General features: G+C 34.9%; 1 protein-coding gene across 1 annotated transcript in view; it reads right to left on the bottom strand.

Annotated features, from left to right (window-relative positions):
* MED13 (mediator complex subunit 13) overlaps nt 1–13,130 on the bottom strand; it is a 1,182,528-nt gene that overhangs the window by 1,046,432 nt on the left and 122,966 nt on the right. The window contains exon 5 of the mRNA XM_053707341.1: nt 2,291–2,488. Coding sequence (XP_053563316.1) covers nt 2,291–2,488 — 198 coding nt within the window. The remainder of the gene's footprint in view (nt 1–2,290; nt 2,489–13,130) is intronic.

Raw genomic sequence — 13,130 nt, 5'->3', positions numbered from 1 at the left:
AAAGCTAATCAAAAGTATGATTTTTTTTTTTTTTTAAGTTACAGATACAGAAAACTCTTATTTTAAAAATTGATTATGGTGAATGGGATAGTCTAGTCAAAATTAAACTTTCATGATTCAGATTGAGCAATTTTAAGCAGCTATCTAATTTACTCCTTTTATAATTTTTCTTCGTTCTCTTTGTATCTTTATTTGAATGTAAGCTTAGGAGCCAACCCATTTTTGGTTCAGCACCTGGGTAGCGCTTGCTGATTGGTGGCTAGACCATTTAGAGGTGCTGAACAAAAAACGGGCCAGTTCCTATGATTATATTCTTGTTTTTTCATATAAAGATACAAAGAGAACGAAGAAAAATTAATAGCAGTAAATGAGAAAGTTGCTTATCTGAATCATAAAAAAGTTTAATTTTGACTAGAATATTCCTTTAATACTCAGGAAGTTATATTTGAAATTCATGCAAAGCTTTACATTTAGCTTTACATTTAGCAATAGGATACAAAGTAGCATCTAGTAGATCACCAATAAATTTAATCTTCCGCACAGGAGCTCAGCCTCTAAAAAACTCTTCAAAACAAATCATATTTACTGCTCACAATAGTGAATGTTTTGTTTTTTTTTAAATCAGATTAGTATTCATTTTTCATTTAAAGGGACACTCAATTCAAAATAAAATTTTCATGATTTCGATAGAGCATGACATTTTAGACAACTTTACAATTTACTTCCATTAACAAAATGTGCACAGTTTTTTTATATTTACACTTTAAGTAACCAGCTCATATTAAAGGGACATAATACTCATATGCTAAATCACTTGAAACTGATGCAGTATAACTGTAAAAAGCTGAAAGGAAAATATCACCTGAGCATCTCTATGTAAAAAAGGAAGATATTTTACCTCACAATCTCCTCAGCTCAGCAGAGTAAGTTCTGTGTAAAAAGTTATACTCAACTGCTCCCAGCTGCAGGTAAAAAAAATTAAAAAAATGAAGAAATGAACAGCAGCCAATCAGCATCAGCAGTGCTGAGGTCATGAACTTTTACTGTGATCTCATGAGATTTGACTTGACTCATGAGATTTCATTGTAAACTTCCTTTACCTGATTGGTGAAATAAGATGAGAGTGCACGATGCTCATCCCTTCAGATGTCCCAGGACAGACACACTAAAATGCTGCTTAGAAATCATTTACAATGGGAGGTGGCTACTGAGGAACTTTTGAGGTAAAATATCTTTCTTTTTTACATAGAGATGTTCAGGAGATATTTTCTAGTCAGCTTTTTACAGCTATGCTGCATCACTTTCAAGTGTTTAAACATTTGGGTATTATGGCCCTTTAAGTATGTGCAAGAATTCACAGAAAATATTTTTATGCATTTGTGACTAGCTGATGGCTGTCACATTATACAGGGGGAGTGGAGATAACTTTGAAATTTGTCAGAAAAAAAAAATTACTACTCATTTGAACTTCAGATTAATTGCATTGTATTTTTACCATGCAAGTTGTATTTACTGGTCCTTTTAAAAGGAAAGTCAAAAATAAAACCCTTGAAAAACCATACAATTTTTACAAAACCATACAATTTTTTTATTTTATGTTTTGAAGACGTTTCATTTTACTTCTGTTATCAAATTTACTTAATGGTCTTGGTATCCTTCACTGAAAACCATACATAGGGTAGGATGAGTAGCAGTAATGCACTAGTTGGAGGCTAAAGATTTATGTTCCCTGTAAGCTGTGTAAGCTTCCGGTAGTGCATTGATGCTCTGAAGAGGAGAATGTGTGATATTGTAATAACATGCACTAACACATTACAGCAATTTTTTGCCACTTTTATGTTGTGTAATAGAATAACAACTGGTAACTAAAATTAGAAACAGCATATGTATTTTCCCCAACAATCACCAACCTTTGACCTGGTCAAGAGAAAATAAAAGGTCCTCTCTTAACTTTTGAGGCTGAAATCTTATTTGTGCATTCTGCCCTAAATAGCACAGAATAGTGCATTATGGCCATCTTTAAACCACTTTAACAACCACTGTGAAGATATAGCCTTCCTTGAACCTTAATATTCAATTTAAAATTTTATTTTCAAGCTATTATATTAGCTGTCAAACATTTTGGAAGATACAAATTAAACAGATTTAGAAAATTTCATGCAACACGTTTAGTCAAATTATAAATCTACAAATATGCTGCAGATATAAAATTCATGAAGATTACATATGAATATTGTAGAACTACTATTAACACAATTGCAACTCAGACTGAATAGAAAATAAATCTTACCAACTAACACTTCAACTGCTGCCAAAGAGTCATCTTCCCATTCCATTTCTTCCTGCTTTTCTTCTACATTGTCTTTCAAATTTGATGAAATTGGATAAAACTGTTTCCATTCGCCAATCAGTTTCTTGGTGGAGGAATCTGACATCTTGAAAGACTGCCCTGTAAGTGTGCCATTTAACCCAAATGGGCTAAGTATAACTGATAAATAGAAAGGAAAATAGTTCAAATGTTATAATATGTCACGGTGAAAGTCAATTACCAGTCGGAATCCAGTGTGCTACGGTATTTTTAGGTGTCTTTTGACAAACTACCAACTAATGTTGATGATAAGTGAAGATTAGGACACATTATTGACAAAGTTGTTTTTGTGCTCTATGGAATGGCTGTGATCACTCGTGTGTGGTGTGAATTGGGCTGACAGCAATATTGTTGTTTCTTCAACAGACACAACCTATTAGAAACGAAGGGCGTTTTCTTTGATGATAGTATTAAGAGGTGGAAGATTCCATTTCACATAGAGGTGTTTAGGTGCGGTTCTTTGGATTATAATCATGAGAAATAAGATCAGTGCCAATACATATATATATTTTAATTATCACATTTATTGAGAGATATGAATAGTAGCACTTTTGATACACTTTATAACACACATATGAGAAGTTTATATCACTTTGTTATATTTATACTTTTCTAAAATGTATGATGGTTTAGTCCTAGTGTTATATATATATATATATATATATATATATATATATATATAATATAATAAATCAAACTTTTCTAGCCCCTGGCCATTAGGATTCAAGGATTTGTACCCGTATATAAACAGAAAACCTTTCAGTTTCTATCACTTTATGAAATTTAAGATTGGAGAAGCTCTCTTGTCTAAACCCAATCTTTAAAAATAGAATAAGTGAGCGCTAAAAATATCCTTTAAGGCCAAGCTACAAATCTGCAGATAAAGCAGATAAAAGAACCATATACTCAAAAACAAAAAATGTAGCTAGCGCTCCAACTGGGGAGCAAAGGATCAATATATGGAAGTACACGGATAATATGTAAAAGTGTGAACATACACAGAAGATGTATAAAAATGAGTGTATACAGGAAATATCAGAAATATATATTTAAATGTGCAAAACTCAGATAAAAAGCGCTAATATGCAAGAACAGTATAGGGATGTCTCCCTCAATGCTGAGTAAAAATTAAAATGTCTGTTAAAAGGTACCTTTTAAAAGCATAGAACTTGGATGTGAGAACAAATGTCAGTTTTCTTTCATAAAAACAGTGGTGAAATCACGTGATGGGAGTTCTCCAATGTCCCATAGGCTAATTCACTAACATGATATGATGTTCCAATCCTGTCGGCTGTTACAATGTATCCTAAAGCCTTCAATCTGTCTCCACCATATCTGTAGATACTCCCAGGAGCAATGCAGGTAGATGACTCTTGCAATGCTGTATTGGTGGTGTAATAAAAAGCAATACAGTTCCTCTGTGGCAGTCAGTAAGGTCTACGCATTTCATTTTATAGCCATACATTGGATTTGATTTGCTAACCGCATTCGTCTTTGATTGGATATCAGATTCCATTGTTGTTAAGGTGGTAAAGTTAAGGTTGTATACATAAATAGTTAAAATGTCCTTATATTCTTTCAGATTAAAATAAGAAAAATAGAGCGAATAATACTAGAACCATCGTGGGATTAAAGAAAGAGTGATAAATAGACAAGAATCTATTTCATATAAAAATTCCATAAAACATTTTCATAAAAAAAACTTTTACATTGGTTCTAGGACATATTGATATGAATTATAAGACTTCTAAAATATATAGTTTAAGAAGTACAATAAATAAATCTTATTATACAGATTGACTTCATCTAAATATATTTAATTTCAATAACAGGACATATTAGTGCATATTATTAAACAGTTTGCAGACATCATATAAATAGTGATATATATAATTCTGAGTTTAAACCCAATGGTTGCAGAGTCTCGAAATTGTATATAAATTCTGCTTCCTTTTTGAGAAGTTCACCCTCAAAACTGCCGCCTCCTCCAATTTTTCTGTTTATAAATGCCCCAAAATTTAAAGTCAGAGAGATTACAGTTATGGGTTTCTTTAAAATGTTGATATAGTACAGGATGTGTCTTCTCATTTTCTATTGCCCATATATGTTCCCTCATTCTCTCTCGTAGACTTCTAGAAGTCTCCTTAAAGTATTGTTTTTGACACAAACATTCTGTTAGATATATGACCCCTTTGTCTTGGCATCTGATAGTGTCTGATTTGTTGTGTTTCTCCTGTAACATTGGATTTAAATTCTTTCTTTTTGCTACTATACTTGCAGGACTTACAAGAAAAGCATGGGTAAAAGCCCTTACATGGATTTCCTGTTAGATTTTTTTTGTTTGCCTGTGTTCATATTTTTTTTTTAACTCACTTGGGGCTAATATGGTCTTTAAATTACTAGCCCTTCTATAAAAGATTCGGGGATATGGGGTCACTATTACCAATTATTGGGTCATTTTGTACCAAGTGCCAATGTTTTTTCATTATTCTTTTAAGCTTCTATGTTCATTATATTGGGTGATTAATTGGACATCTATACACTCATCAGTTGGGTTTTGATATGGTTTTCTTTTATTCTTGTTTTTGTATTATAGAAGATCTTTACATTGTTTCGGTTTAATAATTTCTTTTGTAATTTTTTTTCCCCCCCGAGTACCCCTATTATTGCAACCTTTCAGAAAACAACAAATCCAAGGTACAGTTATGGGCACGAGGTTCACACCCAGCTATGCCAATTATTTTATGGGATTATGAGAAAAAATGTTCCTGGCCCAACATGAGCTGAGTGCAAACTTTTTGCTATTCCGTCGCTACATTGACATTCTGATTATCATATGGAATTGGTATCACTCCTTTCTTGAGGAAATGAACAACAACACAAAAGGCCTTCACTTCACATATAATATCAGTAAAGAAAAAAACATAATTTATGTAAGAACTTACCTGATAAATTCATTTCTTTCATATTGGCAAGAGTCCATGAGCTAGTGACGTATGGGATATACATTCCTACCAGGAGCGGCAATGTTTCCCAAACCTCAAAATGCCTACAAATACACCCCCCACCACACCCACAATTCAGTTTAACAAATAGCCAAGAAGTGGGGTGATAAGAAAGAAGAGAAAGCATCAACAAGGAATTGGAATAATTGTGCTTTATACAAAAAAATCATAACCACCACAAAAAGGGTGGGCCTCATGGACTCTTGCCAATATGAAAGAAATGAATTTATCAGGTAAATTCTTACATAAATTATGTTTTCTTTCATGTAATTGGCAAGAGTCCATGAGCTAGTGACGTATGGGATAGCAAAAACCCAAGATGTGGAACTCCACGCAAGAGTCACTAGAGAGGGAGGGATAAAAATAGACAACCAATTCCGCTGAAAAATAAATCCACAACCCAAATCAAAAGTTTTAATCTTTATAATGAAAAAAACTGAAAATATAAGCAGAAGAATCAAACTGAAACAACTGCCTGAAGAACTTTTCTACCAAAAACTTCTTCTGAAGAGAAAACATCAAAATGGTAGAATTTAGTAAAAGTATGCAAAGAAGACCAAGTTGCTGCTTTGCAAATCTGATCAACAGAAGCTTCATTCTTAAAAGCCCAGCAAGTAGAAATTGACCTAGTAGAATGAGCCATAATCCTCTGAGGCGGGGATTTAACAGACTCCAAATAAGCATGATGAATTAAAAGCTTTAACCAAGATGCCAAAGAAATGGCAGAAGCCTTCTGACCTTTCCTAGAACCAGAAAGGATAACAAATAGACTAGAAGTCTTTCTGAATTCTTTAGTAGCTTCAACATAATATTTCAAAGCTCTAACCACATCCAAAAGAATGTAAAGATCTCTCCAGAGAATTCTTTGGATTAGGACACAATGAAGGGACAACAATTTCTCTACTAATGTTGTTGGAATTCACAACTAGGTAAAAATTTAAATGAAGTCCGCAAAAAAACGCCTTATCCTGATGAAAAATCAGAAAAGGAGACTCACAAGAAAGAGCAGATAATTCAGAAACTCTTCTAGCAGAAGAGATGGCCAAAAGGAACAATACTTTCCAAGAAAGTAATTTAATGTCCAGAGAATGCATAGGCTCAAATGGAGGGGCCTGTAAAGCCCTCAAAACCAAATTAAGACTCCAAGGAGGAGAGATTGACTTAATGACAGGCTTGATACAAACTAAAGCCTGTACAAAACAATGAATATCAGGAAAACTAGCAATTTTTCTGTGAAACAGAACAGAAAGAGCAGAGATTTGTCCTTTCAAGGGACTTGTAGACAAACCCTTATCTAAACCATACTGAAGAAACTGTAAAATTCTAGGAATTCTAAAAGAATGCCAAGAGAATTTATAAGAAGAACACCATGAAATGTAAGTCTTCCAAACTCTGTAATAAATCTTTCTAGATACAGATTTACGAGCCTGCAACATAGTATTAATCACTGAGTCAGAGAAACCTCTATGACTTAGAACTAAGCTTTCAATCTCCATACCTTCAAATTTAATGATTTGAGATCCCGATGGAAAAATGGGCCTTGAGATAGAAGGTCTGGCCTTAACGGAAGTGGCCAAGGTTGGAAACTGGACATCCGAACAAGATCCGCATACCAAAACCTGTGAGGCCATGCTGGAGCCACTAGCAGTACAAATGAACGCTCCATTATGATTTTGGAAATCACTCTTGGAAGAAGAACTAGAGACGGAAAGATATAAGCAGGTTGAAAACTCCAAGGAAGTGACAACGCATCCACTGCTTCAACCTGAGGATCCCTGGACCTGGACAGATACCGGGGAAGTATCCTGTTTAGATGAGAAGCCATCAGATCTATTTCTGGAAGCCCCCACATCTGAACAATCTGAAAAAACACATCTGGGTGAAGAGACCACTCTCCCGGATGTGAAGTTTGGCGACTGAGATAATCCGCTTCCCAATTGTCTATACTTGGGATATGGATCGCAGAAATTAGACAGGAGCTGGATTACGCCCATGCAAGTATCCGAGATACTTCTTTCATAGCTTGAGGACTGTGAGTCCCACCTTGATGATTGACATATGCAACGGTTGTGACATGGTCTGTTTGAAAACAAATAAAGGGTTCTTTCTTCAGAAGAGACCAAAACTGAAGAGCTCTGAGAATCGCACGGAGTTCCAAAATATTGATTGGTAATCTCGCCTCTTGAGACTTCCAAACACCCTGCGCTGTCAGAGATCCGCCGAAAAGCTTCCCAACCTGAAAGACTTGCATCTGTTGTGATCACAGTCCAAGCTGGACGAACAAAAGAAGCCCCTTGAAGTAAACGATGGTGATCTAGCCACCAAGTCAGAGATAATCTAACATTGGGATTTAAGGATATTAATCGTGATATCTTTGTATAATCCCTGCACCATTGGCTCAGCATACAAAGCTGAAGAGGTCTCATGTGAAAACGAGCAAAGGGGATCGCGTCCGATGCTGCATTCATGAGACCTAAAACCTCCATGCACATAGCTACTGAAGGGAATGATTGAAACTGAAGGTTTCGACAAGCTGAAATCAATTTCAGACGTCTTTTGTCTGTTAGAGACAAAGTCATGGATACTGAATCTATTTGGAATCCTAAAAAGGTTACCCTTGTCTGAGGAATCAAGGAACTTTTTGGTAAATTGATCCTCCAACCATGTCTTTGAAGAAACAACACTAGTTGATTTGTGTGAGATTCTGCAGAATGTAAAGACTGAGCAAGTACCAAGATATCATCCAAATAAGGAAACACCGCAATACCCCGCTCTCTGATTACAGAGAGTAGGGCACCGAGAACTTTTGAAGAGATCCTTGGAGCTGTTGCTAGGCCAAAAGGAAGAGCAACAAATTGGTAATGCTTGTCTAGAAAAGAGAATCTCAGGAACTGATAGTGATCTGGATGAATCGGAATATGAAGATATGCATCCTGTAAGTCTATTGTAGACATATAATACCCTTGCTGAACAAGAGGCAGAATAGTCCTTATAGTCACCATCTTGAATGTTGGTATTCTTACATAACGATTGAAAATTTTTAGATCCAGAACTGGTCTGAAAGAATTCTCCTTTGGAACAATGAAAAAAGATTTGAATAAAACCCCCGACCCCGTTCCTGAAAAGGAACTGGCACAATTACCCCAGATACCTCTAGGTCTGAAACGCACTTCAGGAAAGCCTGAGCCTTTACTGGGTTCACTGGAACGCGTGAGAGAAAAAAAAATTCTCACAGGCGGTCTTTACTTTGAAACCTATTCTGTACCCTTGAGAAATAATGTTCTGAATCCAATGATTTTGGATTGAATTGATCCAAACATCCTTGTAAAATCTTAGTCTGCCCCCTACCAGCTGTGCTGGAATGAGGGCCGCACCTTCATGTGGACTTGGGAGCTGATTTTGATATTTTAAATGGCTTGGATTTATTCCAGACTGGAGAAGGCTTCCAATTGGAAACCGTTCCCTTAGGGGAAGGGTCAGATTTCTGTTCCTTATTTTGACGAAAGGAACGAAAACGGTTAGCAGCCCTAAATTTACCCTTAGATTTTTATCCTCAGGCAAAAAAGCTCCCTTGACCCCAGTGACAGTTGAAATAATAGAATCCAACTGAGAACCAAATCATTTATTACCTTGGAAAGAGAGAGAGATAGCAACGTTGATTTAGAAGTCATATCAGCATTCCAAGATTTAAGCCATAAAGCTCTTCTAGCTAATATAGGTAAAGACATATATCTGACATCAATTCTGGTGATATAAAAAATGGAATCACAAATGAAATTATTAGCATGTTGAATTAACTTAACAATGCTATACACATTATGATCTGGTACTTGTTGTGCTAAAGTTTCCAACCAAAAGGTTGAAGCAGCAGCATCAGCCAAAGAAATAGCAGGCCTAAGAAGATGACCTGAACATAAATAAGCCTTCCTTAGATAAGATTCAAGTTTCCTATCTAAAGGATCTTTAAAAGAAGTACTATCTGCCGTAGGAATAGTAGTACGTTTAGTAAGAGTAGAGATGGCCCCATCAACTTTGGGGATCTTTTCCCAAAACTCCAATCTATCAGTTGGCAAAGGATACAGTTTCTTAAACCTTAAAGGAGTAAAAGTACCCAGTCTATTCCATTCCCTAGAAATTACATCTGAAATAGCATCAGGAACTGGAAAAACCTCTGGAATAACTACATGAGGTTTAAAAACCGAATTTAAACGTTTACTAGTTTTAATATCAAGAGGACTTGTCTCCTCCATATCTAATGCAATCAACACCTCTTTTAATAAGGAACGAATATACTCCATTTTAAATAAATATGAAGATTTGTCAGTGTCAATATCTGAGGTAGAATCTTCTGAACCAGATAGATCCTCATCAGAAATAGATAAATCAGAATGCTGTTGGTCATTTAAAAATTTATCAAATTTATGAGAAGTTTTAGAAGACCTTTTACGTTTATTAGAAGGTGATATGACAGACAAAGCCTTCTGAATGGAATTAGAAACAAATTCTCTCACATTAACAGGAATATCCTGAACATTAGATGTTGAAGGAACAACAACAGGTAATGGATTATTACTAATGGAAATATTGTCTGCTTTTGAAAGTTTATCATGACAACTAGCAAAAACTACAGCCGGAGGAACAGTTACCACAAGTTTACAACAAATGCACTTAGCATTGGTAGAACCGACATCAGGCAGCAGGTTTCCAGTAGTAGATTCTGATACAGGGTCAGCTTGAGACATTTTGCAATATGTAATAGAAAAAATAACATATAAAGCAAAATTATCAATTTCCCTATGACAGTTTCAGGAATGGGAAAAAATGCCAACAGAATAAGCCTCTGGAAACCAGAAGCAAAAAGAAATAATGACTTAAATAATGTCAAAAATCTGGCGCAAAGTATGACGCCCACAACTGACAAAATATTTTTTGGCGCCAAGAACGTCTGCAACAAACACGAGCGTCATAGATGACGCAACTACGTGAAAATTCTTGCCGAAAACTAAGACGCCGGAAATGACGAAATTGCGTCAACAAACTTAATTTTCGCGCCAAAAAAGTCTTGCACCAAGAATGACGCAATAAATTGTAGCATTTTGCGCTCCCGCAAGCCTAACAGCCCGCAATTTAGACAAGAAAGTCAATTTGAAAAATTTTCAGGTAAGAAAATGTTTTTCTTTTTTTTTTAATATATATATATATATATATATATATATATATATATATATATATATATATATATATATATATATATATACACACACATACATATATACACATACAAACAAACACTTTGAAAAGCGCCAAACACATATAACCTTAGAAAGCTGCTAAATAAGCAAAAGCTAGGAATGTTTCCCAAAAAAATTGCATATAAATTCCAATAGTGTTAAAACATACAATACAGTAAAAATTGATAGTAATTAAAATAAAACTTCCTACTTTATTGCAGTGTATGTCTCTTTAAATGTTCGTGTGGCAGTGTCCAAAAGTGGAAGCAGTTCTCTTTTTTCCCTTGTGCAGCTCCTTTTAAAATCACTGGTGTGATAGCGATGAAATAGAAGCTAAAAAAGAAAGATATGGAGCGCAAGGAAGAAAGCAGAAAAAAGATCATTGTGCAGTATATCAATATTAAAATGACAATTTATTAATAACAAAAAACAGACTCACAAACAAACCCTCAAACAATATGAGGTATTTGGCAGCGTGTTGTATAGATGTTACTATACGTATTCCCAATATCCAGTTTCTCCCTCCTGGTTAACCTGGCTATGTCCGTCCAGACTCAGTGTTATTAGTAGTTAGACAGGATATACGGTTTGTAGTCATTCAAAAGAAACTTCCCTCCTGCGGTAGGGTAACCTGTGTAGCCGGCAACAGATACTCCTAACCTAGAGGGTTTCCAACGTAGCTACAACGTGTGCGTGTGCGTGTGGGCGTGGCCTTACGTGTTTCGCGGGACTCCTCCCGCTTCGTCAGAGGCTTATGCCCACTCCTTGTATTCCCCTTTTTATACTGTGTCTCCTATTTTATGGAGCGGTTCAATAATCCCATAGCTTGTCACATCAGTTTATGCGGGGGAATGTAATAAAAGTCCTTATTTCATATATGCGGTAAATTGACTTAGTCCATCATACTTGAAAGTTTAGTTGAGCCTTAAAAATATTTCATTGCTTATATCTAAACACAAATTAATTTATATACATATAAACACATAAAATGCTACAATGATAAACTCACAAAGGGATATGCAATGTCAATTCATAGATATATGTATTGATAAATTTAGTATATCCTTAAAAATTATGCTGAGCGGTAATAGACAAATAAATAAATAAATAAATGAATGAACAATATATGAAAATTTCTGTAAAAATACAATCTAAAAACTTTCCTTTTTTAAAAAAATATGTTCACTGTTTCAGTTGTTAAAACCTAATACATTACCATCATTAAAAAATTTATTATATTGTAAAAAAATTCATACATACGAAAAAAGTTTCAGACAAATAATTACTCATAGTTAGTTACTTAACAACTGAAACAGTGAACATATTTTTTTAAAAAAGTAAAGTTTTTAGATTGTATTTTTACAGAAATTTTCATATATTGTTCATTTATTTATTTATTTGTCTATTACCGCTCAGATAGCATAATTTTTAAGGATATACTAAATTTATCAATACATATATCTATGAATTGACATTACATATCCCTTTGTGACATTATATGTATATAAATTAATTTGTGTTTAGATATAAGCAATGAAATATTTTTAAGGGTCAACTAAACTTTCAAGTATGATGGACTAAGTCAATTTACAGCATATATGAAATAAGGACTTTTATTACATTCCCCCGCATAAACTGATGTGACAAGCTATGGGATTATTGAACCGCTCCATAAAATAGAGGAGACACAGTATAAAAAGGGGAATACAAGGAGGAGTGGGCATAAGCCTCTGACGAAGCGGGAGGAGTCCCGCGAAACACGTAAGGCCACGCCCACACGCACACGTTGTAGCTACGTTGGAAACCCTCTAGGTTAGGAGTATCTGTTGCCGGCTACACAGGTTACCCTACCGCAGGAGGGAAGTTTCTTTTGAAGGACTACAAACCGTATATCCTGTCTTCCTACTAATAACGCTGAGTCTGGACGGACATAGCCAGGTTAACCAGGAGGGAGAAACTGGATATTGGGAATACGTATAGTAACATCTATACAACACGCTGCCACATACCTCATATTGTTTGAGGGTTTGTTTGTGAGTCTGTTTTTTGTTATTAATAAATTGTCATTTTAATATTGATATACTGCACAATGATCTTTTTTCTGCTTTCTTCCTTGCGCTCCATATCTTTCTTTAGTATATATATAAAATGAAAACTGACCGTCTGTAAGAAGGAAATATACTGATTAACCTGAATCATGGCAAATATAATTATAAACATTATATTTAGAACTTTACATATAAAGTGCCAAACCATAGCTGAGAGTGTCTTAAATAAAAGGAAAACATACTTACCAAAAGACACTCATCTACATAAAGTAGATAGCCAAACCAGTACTGAAACGAGAATCAGTAGAGGTAATTGTATATAAAAGAGTATAATCGTCGATCTGAAAAAGGGAGGTAGGAGATGAATCTCTACGACCAATAACAGAGAACCTATGAAATAGATCCCCGTTAGGATGACCATTGTATTCAATAGGTAATACTCCCTTCACATCCCTCTGTCATTCACTGCACTCTGAGA

This window comes from Bombina bombina, chromosome 3, assembly GCF_027579735.1.
Source record: "Bombina bombina isolate aBomBom1 chromosome 3, aBomBom1.pri, whole genome shotgun sequence".
NCBI lineage: Eukaryota > Metazoa > Chordata > Amphibia > Anura > Bombinatoridae > Bombina > Bombina bombina.
Note: the sequence above shows the minus strand (reverse complement) of the source record. Positions and strands in the feature narration are given on the sequence as shown.